The 19,968-nt window shown below is 33.5% G+C and overlaps 1 protein-coding gene across 2 annotated transcripts in view; it reads right to left on the reverse strand.

The window, feature by feature from the left end:
* Nucleotides 1-189: 189 nt before the first annotated feature.
* LOC131848816 (leucine zipper putative tumor suppressor 2 homolog) overlaps nucleotides 190-19,968 on the reverse strand; it is a 91,021-nt gene continuing 71,242 nt past the window's right edge. For both annotated transcript variants that reach the window (XM_059198753.1, XM_059198754.1), the window contains 5 exons: nucleotides 14,728-14,854; nucleotides 13,742-13,859; nucleotides 4,043-4,153; nucleotides 2,081-2,303; nucleotides 190-1,183 (listed from right to left, as the gene is read on the reverse strand). In XM_059198753.1, coding sequence (XP_059054736.1) covers nucleotides 479-1,183; nucleotides 2,081-2,303; nucleotides 4,043-4,153; nucleotides 13,742-13,859; nucleotides 14,728-14,854 — 1,284 coding nt within the window. In that variant the 3' untranslated portion in view covers nucleotides 190-478. The remainder of the gene's footprint in view (nucleotides 1,184-2,080; nucleotides 2,304-4,042; nucleotides 4,154-13,741; nucleotides 13,860-14,727; nucleotides 14,855-19,968) is intronic.

Below are 19,968 nucleotides of genomic sequence, written 5' to 3' on the forward strand. Positions count from 1 at the left end.
CTCACCCTTGAAGCACATTTTTAAACCATGATTGTTGGCGTCTGTTATATTTCAGATAGAGACGAGAATCTCTTGTCTCGATTCGGCAAGTCAGACATGATATTGTATTGACTTCGAGACATGATATTGTAGTTTACCTCAGAAATTAGCTCAAGTAAAAATTATAGACCATCAAAAATATATAAAATACTTTTATTTACTTAGGTACTTCTTATATAAACGCAAATGTACTAAATGTAGCACTTGCGTTCGCTCTCGTAACAAACATATCTTTAACAACTAAAATGTACAATAATTTAATAATTTCGGACATTGTCAGCTGAGTATTATACCTCAACGAATCATGAAGTCAAGGAGACTGACAATACATCGGCAAGAAAACATTATCATATAAAATTTAAAATTAAATATTTACAAGATAAAAATAGCCTTCTCTATTATAAATAGGTATTAAACGCTATAGAATTTGGTAATGTAATTATAGTTCTATTGTTTTCCCATGGTTGTTCATATTCTTTGCGTTCTTATTGCACAACTCCAGTTCTAATCTAAGACCGTCCAATTCAGCTTCCAGGGTGCGTGTCCTTTTAAACATCTGGACGTAATTGAGCTGTAACTGCTTCTGGTATCTTAGTACTTTATCCTTTTCCTCAGACCATTTTCGCCTTTCATTATTGAACTGGGTTTCTTTACGTTCCATTTCGCATTTGAGCGTTTCCACTACAGCGCTCGCAGGACAAGGATCCCCGCAGGGATCTGGCAGTTCTCCATTCAGTCTTTGCACTTCTGCGTCTTCTAAGGCACTATCGCTCGAAGTCCAATGATATTCATTGGTTTTACAGACATCGTATATTCCTCTCATGGTCCGGCCACATTCGATACCTTCATACCCGCTTAGAGAGACATCAGATAGTTCCTGCCTTAGTTCCTTTAGCTCTGTTTTTAGTCTTTCTATTTCGTTTTTACTGTTTTCCTTTGTTTTGCCCAAGTCCGCAACGCTTTCCATCAAGTCGTTTGCAAGTCTGTCAACTTCTTTCTGAAGTCGGTTAACGATCTTTTCTTTCTCCTCGGATTCACCCCGCAGTCTCATTATGTCTTTCTCTTTCTTGTCGAGAGCTTCCCTAAGTTGGCGGCAATCTGCTTTCAATGTGAGATACTCGTGGCCTTTAGCGGTTTGTTCATTCTGTAATTATGAAAATAATAATTATTTTTTTTGACTTTTGATTAAAAGCTATCATCATCTGTTATTAGGATTATTTGTATTTGTAAATAGAGATTGTGAATCATGAAAGTTCAAAATGAAATAAATATAATTACATTGATGTAAAATATATTAATAATGGCTTTCCGTACTCTCTAAATTACAGTGCAAGTAATTATCTAAAATGCAGTAAATTCGAAGATTCGTTTTTTAAACTATTCTTATGTTGTTAATCAGTCGACCTTTAAAATTTCGTCCGGCGTAAAATGGAGGTGATTACAAAAAGCATTCTAAACCCTCGGAAGAACTTAGTAAAAGAAACAGCAACTACTGCCTGACGAACACGACTTTGGTCTGATAGCACCGCTAGACGATCGAATCTCAGTTCAGGCCATAAAAGAGTAACAAACCTCTATCCATCCATTCATCCATACTCACAAACTTCCGCGTTTATAATATAAGTACGAAAAAGATTATTTCCAACTTACGAAGTTACTGACTAGGTTACACTAGACAAGAAAAAAACGCGTCTACATATTAATAAAGTTAGGGTCAAAAAAAATAAGTCTTGAGTCGAAAAAAAATACGCGAGCTGGTTACTCGCGAGTGTATTTTTTTTCGACTCAAGCGCTACATACAAACATTGTTCTTAATAAAAGTATACAACATTGAAATAAAAATAATATGTCATTTGAAATCTTGAAAACTAAGCTTTAAAAAAAACATCAACACCATAAAATAAAACAAGTACCAACATGTTCATTTGCGCAATTAGGGCGTATGGGACAAATTACTCTCTACGCTACCTGTTGCGCTACCCTGTACCCCTATAAAAACCCCCGTGACCCTTCTAAATAAATATCTTAAATTCAAGCCAACCTGGGCATCCTTCAGCTGATTTTTCAACAGTGCTATCTCGCCCGCTCTCTGGCACAGACTCCACTCAGTATCCTCGAGCCTCTGCCGCAACAGGGCGCGGTCTCTCCTCACCCTGGCCAGCTCCGCGTCTCTCTCGTCCCTGGAGCGTGCACTGTAGCTCTGCAGCATGAGGCCACGTGGGGCACGCACGCGGACTTCGTGGTTTCGAAGACGGTCGGTTGTACTGAAAGTATTATTATATGTTTATGATAACATGTTATTGTATTATATAATGTTTGGGTTTAAATATATTATTTAAATTATTAATGTAACGTTAGATTTTGTTGTTCGTGCTAATATCATTGATAGTCTCGGTTGTCTAGGGGGTTAGTAGACTGCCAATAATTCAATAATCATCGATTCATACTAATATTTCAGTATGATAGAAACAGTATATTTTGGCCTGGGTGTTAATAATCACTAGTTCGATTCTCGGAGGAAAAAATAATTTTTATTTGTGAGTATGATTTTTTGGATGGGTTTGGTGTTAGGATTTCAAAAGGAATTAAAATAATAATAAGAAGTCAATGTAGACTATAGAAATATGTCTTTATTCATGCATGTCTAGTCTTATATTATGACTATAGACATACATGAATAAAGACATTTTGATTAGATTTTTTTTTAATTTCACATATAGGTATCATAACTTTTACAAATCGGTGATTAAAAAGTAACGGTTTTGTTTAATTGTTACATTGTTGTTACTAGAAGTAGTAACTAATGTTTGCAGGTAACGGATTCACTCACTACGTATATTTCTTTTATAAACCCAGCTTCTGTTATTGGGTATTGTTTTCTGATTTCGAGTTACCTCTTATGCACAATAAGCATTTCAACTCACGTTAAACACAATGGTAAATGTTTTTGACGCCTTTTGTTATTTTTATATTACAGTTAGGAGAGAGTTATTAAAATAATCACTACGCTTTTTTCACTCTCATAATTTTAATAAAAAAAGCAACGTAGCAACATAGATGACCTCGGTGGTTCAGTGGTTTAACGATTTACTAGCGATAGTCGCGGGTTCGATTCCTAGCACGATACAAATATTTGTATTCATGAGTACTATTATTTGTATCGGTCTGGGTGTTTTCTATGTATATCATACATGTATTTACCAAAAAAAAGTATCTATGTATTTATCAGTTGTCTAGTACTCATTATACAAGCTCTGCTTAATTTGGGACTGGATGGCGCTGTGCGAGTTGTCCAATATGATTGTTATATAGAAATTTATATATATATATTGTTTCGAAATATTTATATGACAATAATGTGTGATATTGTGACTACTAAACTATATGATACTATTTGAAACACTCGTTGGAAATCATCAATAAAATTTTTTATATGTGTGAGTATAGAATTATGCATCAGGCTGCATTAACGATATAGGTAGTCATTCTCCAAGTAAGGCACTATCCGTGACCTCTTAGGTTACTATATACACATATATATATTATATGTATATACTTTCCATCAGGTATATCGTAGTAGTTTAGTTTAAATAATATTTGATGATTTCGGTGGTCTCGCAGGATTCAAACAATGTATTCATGACAATAATTATTTGTTCAGTCTAGGTATTTCCATTGTATATTATACGTGTATTTCCATAAATAATGTATTTAAGAATCAGTTGTTTAGTACCCATAGAACTCTGCTTACATAGGGGGAAGGGGATTGTACTAGGGATGTGTCTAGTGCCCCCATTGCTATGTTAATTAATCACGATGGATAAACTGACCAAGTCTCATGTTCATCTTACCATTCTCCACCGGCCAGTGTAAACTGTTGGCGCAGGCGGGTGAACCTTTCCATTATCATCCATAAAAATAAACTCTGCTTAGATTGGGACTAGATGGAGCAGTGTGAAATGTCAAGTTATTACTAATGATATAATGATTAGAAAGTAATCACCTATAATCATGTTGATCTCTCTCTAGCTCAGCTACTCCGGAGTCTGCCGGGGACGGCGCGGGCGCCGGCTCCTTGCTGTCTGCGCCGCTCAGCACAGAATTTGACTTCGTCCTGTAACAGAATGCAGAATTATCCACTACTATAATAATTATTATACACTCGTATTTAGAATGCAGAATGAGGTGTAAGACCGACGCATAATCTGGGGTCTTTAAATAGTTCTTATAACGCGACTAGACTATGATAATAGGAGTTTCTTAGTAAAATATCACTAAATAATATTTATTACTAAGCATAGGTAGATTGATGTGTGTGTGTTATTTATTATCTATACTGTGTAATATAAAATTGAAAGTGTGTTTGTTACCTTTTAATGGCTAAATGACTGAACGGAGCCTAATGAAAAATCTTACATAAAGATACATATCACGACATCTATATCCATATCTGCAATATATTCGCTATATATTTTATATCAAAAAAAAACAAAACAAATATTATTATCATTTAGTACCTACTGCCCTCAAACCACATATGTACTTACAAGCATTAGTACGGATGTAAAGGCTGCTACCAAATTGTCATTTAGCACCTCATATATTTGAACAGAGTTACACACATGTATCTACACTATACCCACAGTAAATGTCACGAAATCATTAACCGAAAATAAAATCGTGACTGATGTACGTCTCTAAAATGATAACATGTTCACGCGTGCATAATATTCTTCGGCAATACCACGTATTGCTTCCAAATATTCGCGCCCACCCACAACCTCACGTCGTTCAGAAACAGGAATGCCAACTGTATGACGATCCTAGTATACGAGACTTTTGATCTTCGGTATGCGGATATTTTCATTGTAGAATGATTTTGTACGAAATTTTGACATACGAAATACGGTGTTAGAGAGCTAAACCGAAAACCAATATAGGAGATTTTTTATACCAATATAGGATCTTCAAGAAAAGAGTTTATTCCTTCTTAAAAGGCAGGCAACGCACTTGCATTTCCATGGTATAGCGGGTGCCCATAGGCGGCAGTAATCATTTACATCGGCGAGCCGCAAGCTCGTTTGACCCTATGTTAGAAGAAAAAAAAGACTAGAGGTACTGCAAAAATTTCATCTACGTGAGTACATCAGTTCACCTATTTCAGCCGCCAAGCAGCTTGCTTGTAAGCTGTGTTTCGGTTGTAGGGTTCAGAATAAGCAGTGAACAAGATAAGAGACATCTTAGTCTTCTGGCAACGCAGATGTAGCATATCCCGGATCTCACATGACAATGTGATGTCCCCGGGCAGCTCATGTATATCGAAGAAGGTTACCGCTTACCAGGTGAACCGTCAGCTTGTCATTCCAATTACATAAAAAATGTCAGATTTATGACTTCATGTTACGGGGTTAAATGTCTTGAGGTTGGTAACCCTGTTCAATACAAAAGTTATCGCCATTTCTCATTGGCAGCTTATCTCGCCTTAACGTTTGTCCACTTTGTAAATTGCACCTCTCAATGGCCTTAAAATGGTTAAAAACATTTCAATTTTCTTTTATTGGTTCGTTCACATGGTTTTTATTAGCATTCGCTGCGTGAATATCTAATTTCTTGAGAACGACTCGTATTTTTTAGGCTATTATTTATGTGAAATAGACAAATAAGTGAAATATTTAATAGCAATATAACTTCTAGTCTAATCAACCTCCATGCAGTTCTCTACTGAAGCTGTGTCCAATTTCATCTAATTGACCTGATATAATACTTGTTCTTTAATCCTTAACGTATCCTGTCACTGGAGACGAGTTTATATTACGATATCATCCTTGAAAACTTATGATGGAGTAATTAAATATTAAACCTATACTGTCATGGACATCTGACAATTACACTTGACGAACTAATATGCGTTGTTATTGTATTTGTCTGCTGTAATCTATTCTTTTTGAGAAAAATCAAGCAGTTGGAAGTTTAAATATTAAATAATAGAAATAGTAAATAATTTAAATAATTAATTTTGTTTTAAGAACTGACACAATATAGTCTATTTCTTTACTTTATGGCTTACAAACAAGCAATCATAATGTTACCGCCAGGTATATGTTCTACACGTATATGTTATATGTAATGTACGTACCGTAACTGTGTTGTAATTTCTCTAAAAAACCTTTCCAGTTGGACTACTTCAAGTTGTGTTTAGTAGTTTAAGAGTACGGTACCTGCAGGTGGTTGGTATGGGCGAAATAGGGCTGGCAAAGAGGACCTAAACTATCACATACTTTGATATTGATAAGGTCTAAGAACTTAATTTAAAAAGAACCCAATGTTTTTGTATATAAAAATAGAACTATATAAGAGAACAGAATCTAAAAATTGACCAACGTATAATAAAGGATAACAGCGGAAAGTAAGGTACCATACCTACCAAGTTTTGGGTAGGTCAGGTGCATGTACACCATTCTTACTCTTACTCCACAGTCTAAAAAACCTAGATTTTGCTAATTTCTCTGTCCTATCGACAGCCCTACAACAAGGTAACCGTCTCGCACCAGGGCCTGTCTTGCTCCGGCGGCGAAGCGTAGCGTACCTTCTGGCTTGGATCCTAACTTCATCCATCATTATACTTTTGAATTTCAAATAGTCAAGTTTTTTATTCGCCTATACGTATTATTAACTTAACACACTTCTCTGTATTTAATCGCCAGTTTTAGCTATCGTTCGTTTTTTTGCTAATTGTGATACGTGATATATCCATTGGTTTGTATAATGGATGTAGGTAGATATTTAATGACAATGTAAAATGTAAAGAAGTCTATAGTTTCACATTGTTCCTTAAAAAAATAAAGTGAGTGTCAATCGTAACAAACTTACCATGATTCTGAGAATTACAGAGTATAAAATTACATATATCTAATGACGTAATGTAAACATTACAAAACAATATGTCAAATCTACAGACGAATATCTTCACAGATAAACCAATGATTTTTTAACTATCAATAAGATATCGTCAACATTTAGGAATCTGTTGCTAATACGAATTCTAGATTTGCATGACTGTAAAACGAAATTGATCTTGATTAAACTATTATTAGTCATATTAAATAGATTTTGACCTAGTTGTGAAAAGTGGGAGTTCTATTGCTGGCAATTAATCTCAATAGCCTGTAATAACTAATTAGGCCAAATCCTCTATACTAGATATTCCCTCGACATATTTTAAACAGAATATAACCACCCACTACCATCCTAATTTTAGCACAAGCCTCATGAAATTTTGGATAAACGTACAAATTGAGGTGGAGAAGCATTGTATTGTATGTTGGACTCCATTTTCCGCAATTGGCCTCTCATTTGGGCCGTTGTGCGTGTAGAGCCAGGCTACTAACGTAGCCAGCCAAGCTCCTCCCAGAAGCGCAGAAGTTTCCTGGTGTCATGTTCACGGAGCGATCTAACCGTTCTGAGGATTTGATTGGGTTGTGTGGTCACTGCTACGCACTCCAGGATTATGTGAGCGGCCGTTTCCTCGGCTACAAAGCAGCCCCGGCACAGCGGACTGTCTGTAGCACCTATTGTGTACAGATGTTTGTTTAAGGGATTGTCCCTATCATTATTTTTATGTTTATTTATGTTGTGCCTGTCCAGATTTAGTAGGCGTTTTGTCATTCGTTGATTAGTTCTAGGAATTGCCACTTTTGATTGTTTGTTTCCATCTGGTGGAGAAGCATAACACGGATGCAGTTGCGGCCAAAAACTAGTCTTTACATAATGGAATAAAGGAACGTGACTACGAGTACTATTTCTTATTTATGATTTGTGTTTAATTTGGCTACCGTTATCGCAATATATATGATCTAGATGTTCAGTAAATTATGGAAATGAATTGATGATTGCGTATAGATAGAGTACAACAGCTGGAAAGTGGATTCGTTACGGTCACTTCGCGTGTTTCTTATGCCATTGTAAATCTGAATAATTCGCTATGTTGAGCAGCGTCGTATTTGGCTTTCCCTTTTGTGATTTCCATTCATAATTATTTGTTCATTCATTGAATAATTTCTATTTATTCTACTTAATGTCTGTTCACTTTATTGTTAATTGGTTGTTGACCGGTTGTTTTTGCGATGTCTACTGCCGTGTTGGTTCCTTGATTCCTAGTATTAGTACTATACTAAAATCGTCATGATTGAAGTAGTTATTTTTTGAGAAATCCAATCTATATTCAATCACTTAATCACTATTATGTGACTGTATGGTACCAAGAAATTCCAAAAACTGGAATATATACTATCTGTCTATAGGAAAATCTTAAGTAGATACTTCTGGAAAGACTACTACTACTACTATCTAGATTAATACAAGAATGTTATTTAATCACGCAGAAATAGCTCAAGGAATTTGAATGTAACTTAATACGAAGGTGGATCATATTCTTTACTAGCTATTTCCCGCGCGTTCCTCTGCTTCTTATAGATAAAAGATAGCCTATGTCCGTCCTCGTGTTATCTCGTGTTCATCAGGTTCTTTTCAGCCATTTATTTGTGAAAAGGTAACAAACAGACAGAGACATACTTTCGCATTTCTAATATTAATATGGATTACCACTTACGAGTAGGATCATCTGTATCCTAATAAATGTATGAAACTTATAAATGTTTAAATTAGTTGATACCATCACTACTATTGGGAGAGAGAGAGAGAGAATTCATCATCTGCTTCTTCCTTATCCCATTTATTTGTGGTCGGCGTAATATGTTTTTCTCTTCCTTTCATCTCTGTTCTCAGTCATCGCGTTATATATTTCCTTTCTTACCATATCATCTTTCACACAGTCTATCCATCTTTTTCTTTTTTCGGCTTTCCTCTGCCCTTATAACCATCCACATTCATATGTAACAGGGAGAGAGAGAGAGAGAGTATTGTACTCACAATACTCACACGATTTGTTCTAGTCTTATTAGTGGTAATATTACTTTGAGGATTAAAGGTCCCATTGCTTGGTATTTATGTTAGGTCAACCTATACGCGTTCCTCATGAAAACCTGTCGTGTCGGTCACAGTGTGTTAACTGATTCGACTGACTTCTTCTTTCTTATAATAACTGTTAATGGAGGATATATATTTTAAGAATAATAACTGTTATCTGATTCTTATAATATCATCCTCCATTAGTGCTCCGCTAGCGTAGCGCAGACCTAGTACATTTCCTTCAATTATAAAAAAAATACTAGTGTAATATATTATCTGTGGTGTTACTACTATATAGCAATAATGGTGTTATTGTAAAATATGCAAATCAGATGGATGCGTGCAGGCAACGGAGCGCGCTTCCTGCGTTCATCTCTGCAATATACTATTGTACTCTCAGAGAAGGTTGCGACGATTAAGGCTAAATCTTCATTAGTACAATATCGCAATATGACACACAAAATATTACATATTTATATATAACTAGCTGTCACGGCAAACGTTGTTTTGCCTTAAAATAAAAAAAAAAATTAGGGGTGGACTACCCCTAACATTTAGGGGGATGAAAAATAGATGTTGGCCGATTCTCAGACCTACTTAATACGCTCACAAAATTTCATGAGAATCGGTCAAGCCGTTTCGGAGGAGTATGGGAACGAACACGAGAATTTTATATATAAGATATAAATTATGATTATTTTGTCATACTTGAATATACTCTGGATTTATCTAACTGTACACCAAAACCTAAGTTAAGATGGTTTCTTCATAAAAACTTTCATTTTCTACTCTCTTCAACATACGGTACAATATCACGACGTAAACAATGCAATATGTGCTTCGTTAAGAAACTCTCTTCTTGTATACAAAAAACCGATTAATTAATCGGTTTTGCGGTTTATTCCTGAATACATAACAAATAAACAGACAAATAAATAGAATTACCTAGTTTAACATTTAGTATGTTAGATATAGATTGCTGAATGCTGACTTATTTAAAAAAAGATACAATAAGATTTCTTATAAGTTTAAGAGGAATATTATGAAATACTTAAAGTAATTCAATTTGGTATTTACAAATATTATAAAGAGAAATATATCATTTTCGTTTGAGTTATATTACAATATTAATTAACTCAAATATTTGGAATTATGAGCAAGACAACTCTAAACACTTAATTTTAAAGTCGAATTAAATTTTTTGTTATTGTTGAGTTGATGCCTTAAGCATGGGATATATACCTAATATACATATACAGCGAGTAACACGGGCTCTGCTACGCGAGCGGGGTTGTGGAAGACAGCCATTTTCGAATCGATTAAATCTAGACTAATCTAAATCTAATCTAGACAAGCTAACTCGGATTAACCTCGAGAATCGAAATTGCATAAACTGAATAATGAGAGGAAATGCAGCTGTAAGTGGTGCATAGCTGATAATAAATCGAACGGAAATCGCTCGCCTCTGACTATACATAGTATTGTTTTGTAATCAAATCATGTAATGATAATGACTATTGTTTGTCTGTAATACATTTAAATTATATGTGTATTTTAGCAATAATACACTGGACAGAATGAATTTGCATATCAAGTTGAAATAGGAAACAAAAGAGAGAGAGACAGATAGTGGTTTTTTTATAATTCATGATGATGGTATGGTGCAACCGCCTACGCTAGCTGTTATACGCTAACAAGGCACTAGTTTAGGATAATACGATATTAACAACAATCTGCAGATTTTGCCGAAGCTGAAGAGGAAACCTCAAACTACACATCCTATGTGGAATTAATTTTATTTTTTAATAGCGTAGAGGACCAAAGACCTTGCGGCCCACATTATAGAATAAGCTCTTTTCTTGAAGTTTTTAATATTGTTGGAAGGTGATTTCACAATGTGATTGTACATGCTAAAATTCACCAGAAATTATCAGGATAGTTTCCAGGGGCGTGAATATCAACTTAACGTGGTACATTGCTAGCTCATATAGAGATTTGTATATAATAGTCTATAATAATAGTAATGTATTGTACAGTTCCTAAGATTCATTGTAGAAAAACACAAACTTCATATGATATGTAAGTAGGTCTAGGTCCACTTCGATCGATACTCTGCCTCATTCTAACCCCATTCCAACAAGGAGAACTAACAACGGCTCGAGCTGAGGTTTAAACCACCACTTCGCTTAGATTGAAGTTGTATCTGTCAAACAAACAGGACAGTAACTGATGGTCTTCAGTTACTCCATAATTCTTTCCGTGGGTTTAAAGTGCCCTTTGCACTCGCCCCTATCTTCACATTTGACCTCTTGGTGAAGCTGTTTAGCCCAGCTGCAGGCAATAATATTAGAATACTTCGTAAAAAGTGGTTGTAGGTTTACACATACTAATCTTACATAAATAATAATTAATTAATTAATTATTCTAATATAAAAAATATATGATTTATATTTGTTCACATACTAGAATACTGTACAGTATTCTGGTGAAATCACACTTACCTATGCATATGTAACTTTCACAAAACTTTAAACCGCATCACAATCAACAAATCCAAAATAAGCACGTATGTCATAGAGAACCCGCACTGATCCACCGGTTTTTCATATTAGCAAAAAAAGAAACACTAACTTAGGGAGTGTACACACGTGTCACCTGCCGCCGCGACTGCAAGCGTGTGGCGGCCGACTGTCGCGCGTGCCTACGTCGCCATTACAATGCCGCTTTAATATTCTATAAGGTATTTAAAATTGCTAATGTTCATTTAGATGGAAGGATTCATATTGTTCACATGGCGTTTTATTGAATAAAAAATTGTTTCGTTTTATCGATTTTATACGTGCAATTTAATGTTTTATATTGGTTCTGTTGGTTGTTCAGACACAAACAATTGATAGGTAGGTTATCGAGAAAGATTTTTTTATACGAGAGATACGAGAAATATTTCTATAAACGTAAAAGTGGTAATATTCAATAATGCGTATGTTAAATTTCTTTTTCATTTACCTGTTTAGTTAAATTAGTTGAATTCATTTTAAATATGTAATAAAATATCCTGGATCTGTATTTATGTAGGGTTTCCTATCCTGTCCTATCCCAAATACTTATTATCATAATTACTATAACAATTAAAAAAAAAATAATGTAGGTACAAGTATCAACAGAATTACCTACTGTATGCTTTAAGAAACATATACAAATTGCTTTTGTGCTGAGGTCATAACAATATAGTAATAATAATGTTAACTAAGACAATCTTAGTGGGCAAGGAACGGTGAAGGCTATTTACATCATAGTATAAAATGGTGTACTTGAAAAAATAAGTTACAGATAATAAATTATGAAAATATAACATGAAGCAACATCTTATCGGCCCTGGTATGCACCCATTGAAGAAATCTAAGGTCAGTTACACATTCATGAAGAGTATCTACGGAAACTATAATTAGGAATAAATATATTTATGACATAGCATTTGGCAACAGTTACCGAAGAAAAAAGAAAATAATAACTACTTGTGACTATTATAACTATAAGTGATAAATACGCCAATTGAGATCTGTTTTTGATTAAATTTTTTTAATCAAATGACTGACTGAGTGAGATATGAGTGATTGTCACTCATATCTCACTCAGTCAGTCACTATAAATTCTTGGTGAATTTGTCACGATGGGCAAAATGACCTCACCTAATGTTCATTTTATCATCCTCAACTGGTGCCCCGCCAGGGTAGACCGTTAGCGTAGGCCGGTGCACCATTCCATTATCATTCATAAAAAAACCCAGGAACATTATTCTAACACGCATTTACATATGTCTGAAAATTACTCTAATTAAAAAAAAAAATTTACTATTGCATTATTTATTTACAACTTTATTTTTTAAGATAAACTTTCTAGTTCAAAATCGAAGAATTTGTCCCGTTAAAATTTATAGGAACAATATTATAATAAAATTTTTTGAAATTTACATCGGAAGCTTTGACTAGTATTACAGTGAAGTTTTGAGAACGTTTACTATATATTCCCGTTTCCCTGAGAGAATGTAATGCAGCCATCAATGTGATCAACTGCTCAACACGCGTGTACACGCATGCTGTCGCTAATAACTCTAATTACACAGTTTAGTGGACATCGGGTGTCTAATGAGTCATTCACATTTCTGTCATGCTTCTTGTAGACATGTCTGTTATACGTTAGAACATCCAATCATATCTGTTGCAAATATGTTTCATTTTATAATTATAGCATCGGCTTTTGTATAGTGTACAAGTACCTTTTTGTTCGTCGTTGGAAAGCTTTTGTATTAATTTAGTAAAAAATCAATATCTATATCTATATATCAAACTCTTTATTGTCCTCTTACGGAAAATATAGTTAAATACACAATAATAAACAAGAAAAAGAGGTAAAGCCGGCTGAAAAAAAAATATGTTTACATTCTTGTAATTGTATAATATCAGACAGACAGTCATGACAATTTAATGATGTTAATTCTAAGTCATTTGATAGAGATTATCCAAGTTATATCAAAACATCTTATAAATATTTAACATAAATAATACTTTTTTTTATATTTGCATGCTGCGTGGATATATGTATATATAGTCATAACATAATTATACTGTTAGGTACCAGGGTCAGTAATAAAAAGAGATCCCTATAATAATTGCAGCCGTGCAAAGCTTAGGCGCGTTACTAGTACTTAACAAAAAAGTAATATGTAAGTACTTACACGATAGCGGAATGGTGACGTTGGTGAAGCGGAGCGGAGAGCGTAGCGGGCGGCAGAGCGGACAGGGACGCTGGCTGCGGCGACCCACACCAACGCGCTTCCCGTACATCTGAAGAACCTAACATTATGTAATGTAAATGATAACATATCATCATATTAATAGCAAAATAAACAGGATTTAATATAAGTAAATAGACAATTAAGATAATATGATACGTAAAGGAATAATGTTCTTTTTAAATAATAATACTCGTCAGTCTGTTTATTTTTAAGCTCAACAAATATTTCTATGCTAAACTAACATTCTAAACACTAACTTAGTTAATCTTTAATTAAATTAAATATGCAAATAATAGGCTAATATTTGAGTTTTCACATTTAACTAGCTGATTCACTTCTTACTTTAATTTTTTTGCAACCTATGTAATTGCAGCTCCCACTTGGTCGGAGCATGATGTTATACAGCCTTTAACATTCCTTGATAAATGAGCTATCGGATTTGTAATATCGGAGTTTACCTCGACCATCCAAACACATTACCAATACGTCGCGTCATTATAATGTATTAGTATAAATAATCATGTTTAAAACTAAAATAAAGGGAAAAGCCTATTATTACTCACAAAACGATTACTTAAATTACAAACGTGCATGACAATAGTTGTTCATGTACGGGATTTTCATTTAATGTTAGACTTAGATATTTATGTAAGTACTATACAATGTAAATAAATAGGCTTAAAAAAATATTGAATTTTCCTGCCAAGTCTTCTCAATGGAATCTGTATACTGAACTGGATGTAGAAAAAAAATTTAATACAAAAAACTTGACATTCCTAAGCGCCTAAAATGTTTTACATGTGTAAATGATTTTTGATTTTGAATAAACTTAATAAAATCATCTTAACAAATACGGTCTGTATATATACGAGTATATGTATCATGAATCGATGTCAATAAATAAAGTTTAGTAGGTAATTACTTACTACCATACAGAGTCATGTGTGAGGGCGGTCTGCTTGCCAGAACTGGCGTGGATCCATACCGCTCTCCGCCCGCAGACAGACGTCCACCGAGCGGCTTGAACGCTATCGGACGGATTACCGATTTTCCCTGTAACAAATAATTAATATTATATAGAGCGGTGTATGTATAATTAACATTATGGACATGAATTGAATGTGACTATAACTATATAACTTTAATGCGTGGTATTGTAGAAAAAGTAGCGCTATATTTGTCTGGTTTAATACCATGCGGTATTTTCTACTAAGTGCCTAAACATAGGATAATTGTTGGCGGTGTAAATATATGAAATTGATATTAGTAACAAAGAAATCAGTATTGCATTATTTGCACAGCTTTTTGTGAAAAGAGAAAAACGAATAATTATTTTTCATACTTGTGGGGTTTATATCTGCTTAGGAATATCTACAATTGAAATTTAGAAGATCTTTGAATAATAGAGATTTTTTTAAAAATAGTATAGATAGGATCTTCTGATATATGTCGCATTATTCTCAAGTACAGAATAATATTTGAATTTTTTAAACTTTCGTGTTTAATATACATTATTTATATTATTATCAGTTAGCTCGTGACCACGGCTAGTGCAACCTAGTCGAAACGTTGAGAGAGGTAAATAACTTTATTTGCCATAAAATTAGTTCGTTTTAAGACCCGGTTAATAATAAATAACATTTGAAATTCGTTTTAAACGTTATAATGAGAAAAAAACTTAAATACACCTAACAAAAAAATTACAAAATCATGTATGTAATAGACGTTTGTATTCTCAGCGTTCACATCATTGCAATAAACAAAAACAATACACACTTCCTTATATCTACGTGAATTCTGCATACATACTTTACGCTATATCTTATACACAATGTCCATACCAAATACAATTTATCTATTCATCAAGCGTAACGAATTCTGCGTGAGATGGAACAACATGTTGGTACTTCTCTCCGTAAACGCGTGTCCGATTCGGTATTCAGGAATGGTTTTTACGCAGTGCCCTCGACAGTTTACAAGGACTTAAGTGAGTATATGACATCCGATCTGATGTAAAGTGATAATTCTGTTTCGACAAACAAAGCAGTAATTACAAGCTCTTCAAATGCCATTTGAAGTCCCACAAGTCAGGTTGCCGCAGAAACCCCGTCCAATTCAAATAGAAATAGAAATTATGATGGACTAAGACAAGGTTCGATAGCCATAGGATAAAGTCGTATCCATCAGGCAAGAGTTGGCCTTCAGCCGTTCCATAAGTCCTACCGCAGGTTTGGAGTGCCATCTGCACTCGCCCACTATTGTTCGGTTAAGCTGTAAAAGCCAGCTGCGGCCAACAGCATTAGATTAGTCCGAAAAAAAAATAGATGATCTTTAATAACTTATAAGTGAATTTTAATTCACGCTGATCTGCAAACTTGTCTGCGTGGGTACCTATGAATCACTTTTTTTAGTCGCAAAGCAGCTAGCTGTTTTTGAAGCTGGCAGTGAAGTTAAAGTGTACGTAGGAATGATATTAATAGGGCGTTTATTACTAATTTGGTACGATGAGGTAATTAATAACTCTAAACTAATCTATATCCTGATATATTAATGTTGATCGGAAGCTACTCGTATATAAATGTACCCTATACAAAGTACAATAGTGATCTTTTATTCAAAATGGTAATGAAAAGAATAGAATAGAAAATTCTTTATTTAAATAAACTTAAATTTAAGCACTTTTGATTAGTCATATATATTTTAATCTTCCGCTCAGTCGGAAAGCTGTAACAAGAAGAACGAGTAAGAAACTTGCATGTTGTTCTTTTAAACAATTGTTGTAACTTTACAACAAATATAAACTACCAATTAGCACTAATTTATTAGAGTGAAAATATTAATGTGCAATAATAACAATGAAATGACTTTTATAATGTCAATTTAGAATAACGATAATGCTCGTAATGAAGTTCATAGCGGTATAGTAAATCGTTATTAAATATGTTATAGTAGTTAGAACATTTCGGCAGCCAAGTTAATAGACGTTTTGTACTTATCTCGTTGCAAGTGCACGGATTTGACATTTCAGTACGCAACACGCAACGAAATGTCACGCTGTAACGGAAAGGTCAATACGGTTTTACGACATGACATAAGGATGCGCTGCGTACTGTTATCGTTAAATTGTATGGTAAGCAAAGAAACATTAAAAGAAGACATCCCACACGACAAACGGTACAATGAAATGGAGATAAATGCGATGATATCCCTATATAATCATGAAAATGGTCTGTTATTCGAATTACAATCATATTAATATATGTATTTAAGGTATTTGAAATAGGTGAGAGAGAGGTATCTACGACTACTACGACTTTCTATTTCTTTTTACGCGATTTAGACATATAAAGTCAATTAAAAAAAAATACATTACAACAATTAAAAAATACGATAGGCAATGCAATTTGCATGACTGACTAACATGACTACAAGAAATATATATATATATATAATTGAAATTTCATTAAAAAACGAACAAACGAAAAATAGTACCGGTAATTGCGATTTGTTTACGTAAAGCCACAATAGCGTCTGATCAAGTGGTCGGCTACGGATCATTTAGTTAATGTAACCTACACGAGGTTTACTAACAAAGTTTAGCGGTCTACGGTAATACAGAATTTATGAAAACTTTTATCTTACTATATATATATACGAGATTATATAAATATTATCTTACTAATATTATAAACGCGAAAATTTGTGAGTATAGATGGATGGATGTTTGTTACTTTTTCACGCAAAAACTAATGAACGGATTTTGATGAAACTTTACAGTAATATAGCTTATACGTGAGAGTAACACATAGGCTATAATTTAATAAGATATTATATAAATCGGGTGAAATATAATGAGAAATATCAAGTAAGTGTGATGGAGACGAAGTTGCGGGGTCAGCTAGTTATTTAATACATTTTTGAAGTATCTATATTTTTTAAATATTACATAATAGGTTAAGAACTACAGTGATTGTGCTCGTTTATTTTAGTTTGCGACTTACGTCTGTCAATGGCAGAAATTATAAGATTTTTATCTCCACCGGATATAGCATATTTTTCAAAGGAGGTATTATATTCGTGCTTTAATTGAACTGAAGTGACTATAACCACAGATGATTTGTTTGTTTAATAAATGTTTTGGTTAAAGTTAGTTAGACATATTCTTATTTAGTTTGTAAGGTCCTTGTCATAAGCTATATATTATTTTTACTCAAGAGCAAAAGTCTTTTTATGAAATGTACATATAAATTACTAGATGTTATTTTAGAGTACTTTCATTTGAATGTAAGTATAGTAGTAGGATGGTTATAGTAATAGTATATCTTTATATATATAAAACGAAGTCGCCGCCGCTGTCTGTTCTTATATCTTTTAAATTACACAACGGATTTTAATGTAGTTTTATCAATAGATAGAGTGATTCAAGAGAAAAGTTTATATGTAAAATACCGCATGATAATACATGCGGTATATACATATAAACTTTTCTCTTAATTTGTTGTACTATAGAACAAACCGAGAAATTCATAGATTTATAATAGAAGCTGGAATGGGTCGCTAGTATAGGTATAACTGAAAGCTCTTATGCAGCCACAGATACTAACTTACTAATACTAATTTATTGTATGTTGTTCCACGAATATTTCCTGTTATTGTTCATGCGGTGATATCTTACTGACGTGTAACTAACATACTGCTGCACCGCGTGTGTTTGTAGGTTAACCGTGACAAGGTCTTGCAAGCTGTACTGACATGACACTACGAGCTTAGTTCGATAAACCCAAGTGATAGACTGCAGCGGAAGTTATTTTACTTAGGACTTTTGTAAAGGCCTCAGTGGTCGAGCGGTTTAGCAAATTGCTTTAATTCCGATGGTCGTGGATTGGATTTCTTGCACGGTACAAATATTTATATACATAAGTATGATTGTTTGTATCGGTCTGGGTGTTTTGTATGTAATTACAAAAATATATATTATTTATATTTAGTACCCATAACACAAGATCTGCTTAGTTTGGGACTTGATGGTGTTATGTGAACTCTCCAGGTGTAATATTATTATTATTATAAGCTGAAACGCATAACCTCGTCTAATGTACAAACTCTTCAATTAGAATTACAATAATGAAATTATAGGTGTCGTAATCTTATAGTGAATTCTAATAATATAGTTTATAGACTAAGGTTCTTATATAAATTAAATAATGGCGCGCTTAGTAAATAATCATTATTATTTAAATAATGACATTTACTAAGTTTCGGCATTATTTTTATAAACTACTAGCTACTCGCCCCGGCTTCGCATGGTTATACATGTATTAGATATATAAACCATCGTCTTGAATCACTTTATCTATTAAAACCGCATCAAAATCTTTTATTTTATTATATATATATATATATTATATTATATTTTAAAAATTGTTTTATACTATGTAATGATTAAGTAACTCATATTTTTTTTGAGTTCTACGTTTGTTAAACAGGTAAATAAATAAACCCACTTCTTATCACTTGTACCACGCCCTACTTCGTCATCAGACGGAATCTGCGAGCTTGCAATTATTTGTGTCTCCAGCCTGATCCAATATGACCGGATACTAGATTCTGTGTTGAGAATCGAACGGAACGGTTTGTCGTTCGAAATTCAACTTTATGTCTTAGATTTACAGTTACGTCCAACTTCTGTGATTGCGAGGTACTGGTGACATCAAAGTATATATTAATGAGATTGAAAGAACTAATGACAGCTGTATCCTACTCTAATCACGTTCGTGTAAGAATGACATGAATTATTATTAATAGCTATTATTTAGTTGCCTTCATTTTTTCATCAAAACGACCATAAACTTAGTCAATACTGACTGACTGAGGAAATAAATTTGTTTCATAATTCATTTTATATTTAACTTAGATGTCTAATAATCGTAGACAAATGTTAAATTTTAATTTATACAATATGCAAACAGTTAAATACAGAAAAATATTGTTATGTAATTATCATTTAAATAATATACCTACGATTTGTAAGAATAAGGACAGAATAAATCTAAAACGTGAACTAACTAGCTTAGTGGTTCCGGGTTTGATTCACATAGAACACAAAGTGAGAAATTAGGAAAATTTATATTGGTACGTTCAGGACTATTTATTTTATTTTATGTCTC

The sequence above is a fragment of the Achroia grisella genome, unplaced genomic scaffold, assembly GCF_030625045.1.
Source record: "Achroia grisella isolate CSIRO2021 unplaced genomic scaffold, CSIRO_AGI_Agris_v1 utg5936, whole genome shotgun sequence".
Lineage (NCBI taxonomy): Eukaryota > Metazoa > Arthropoda > Insecta > Lepidoptera > Pyralidae > Achroia > Achroia grisella.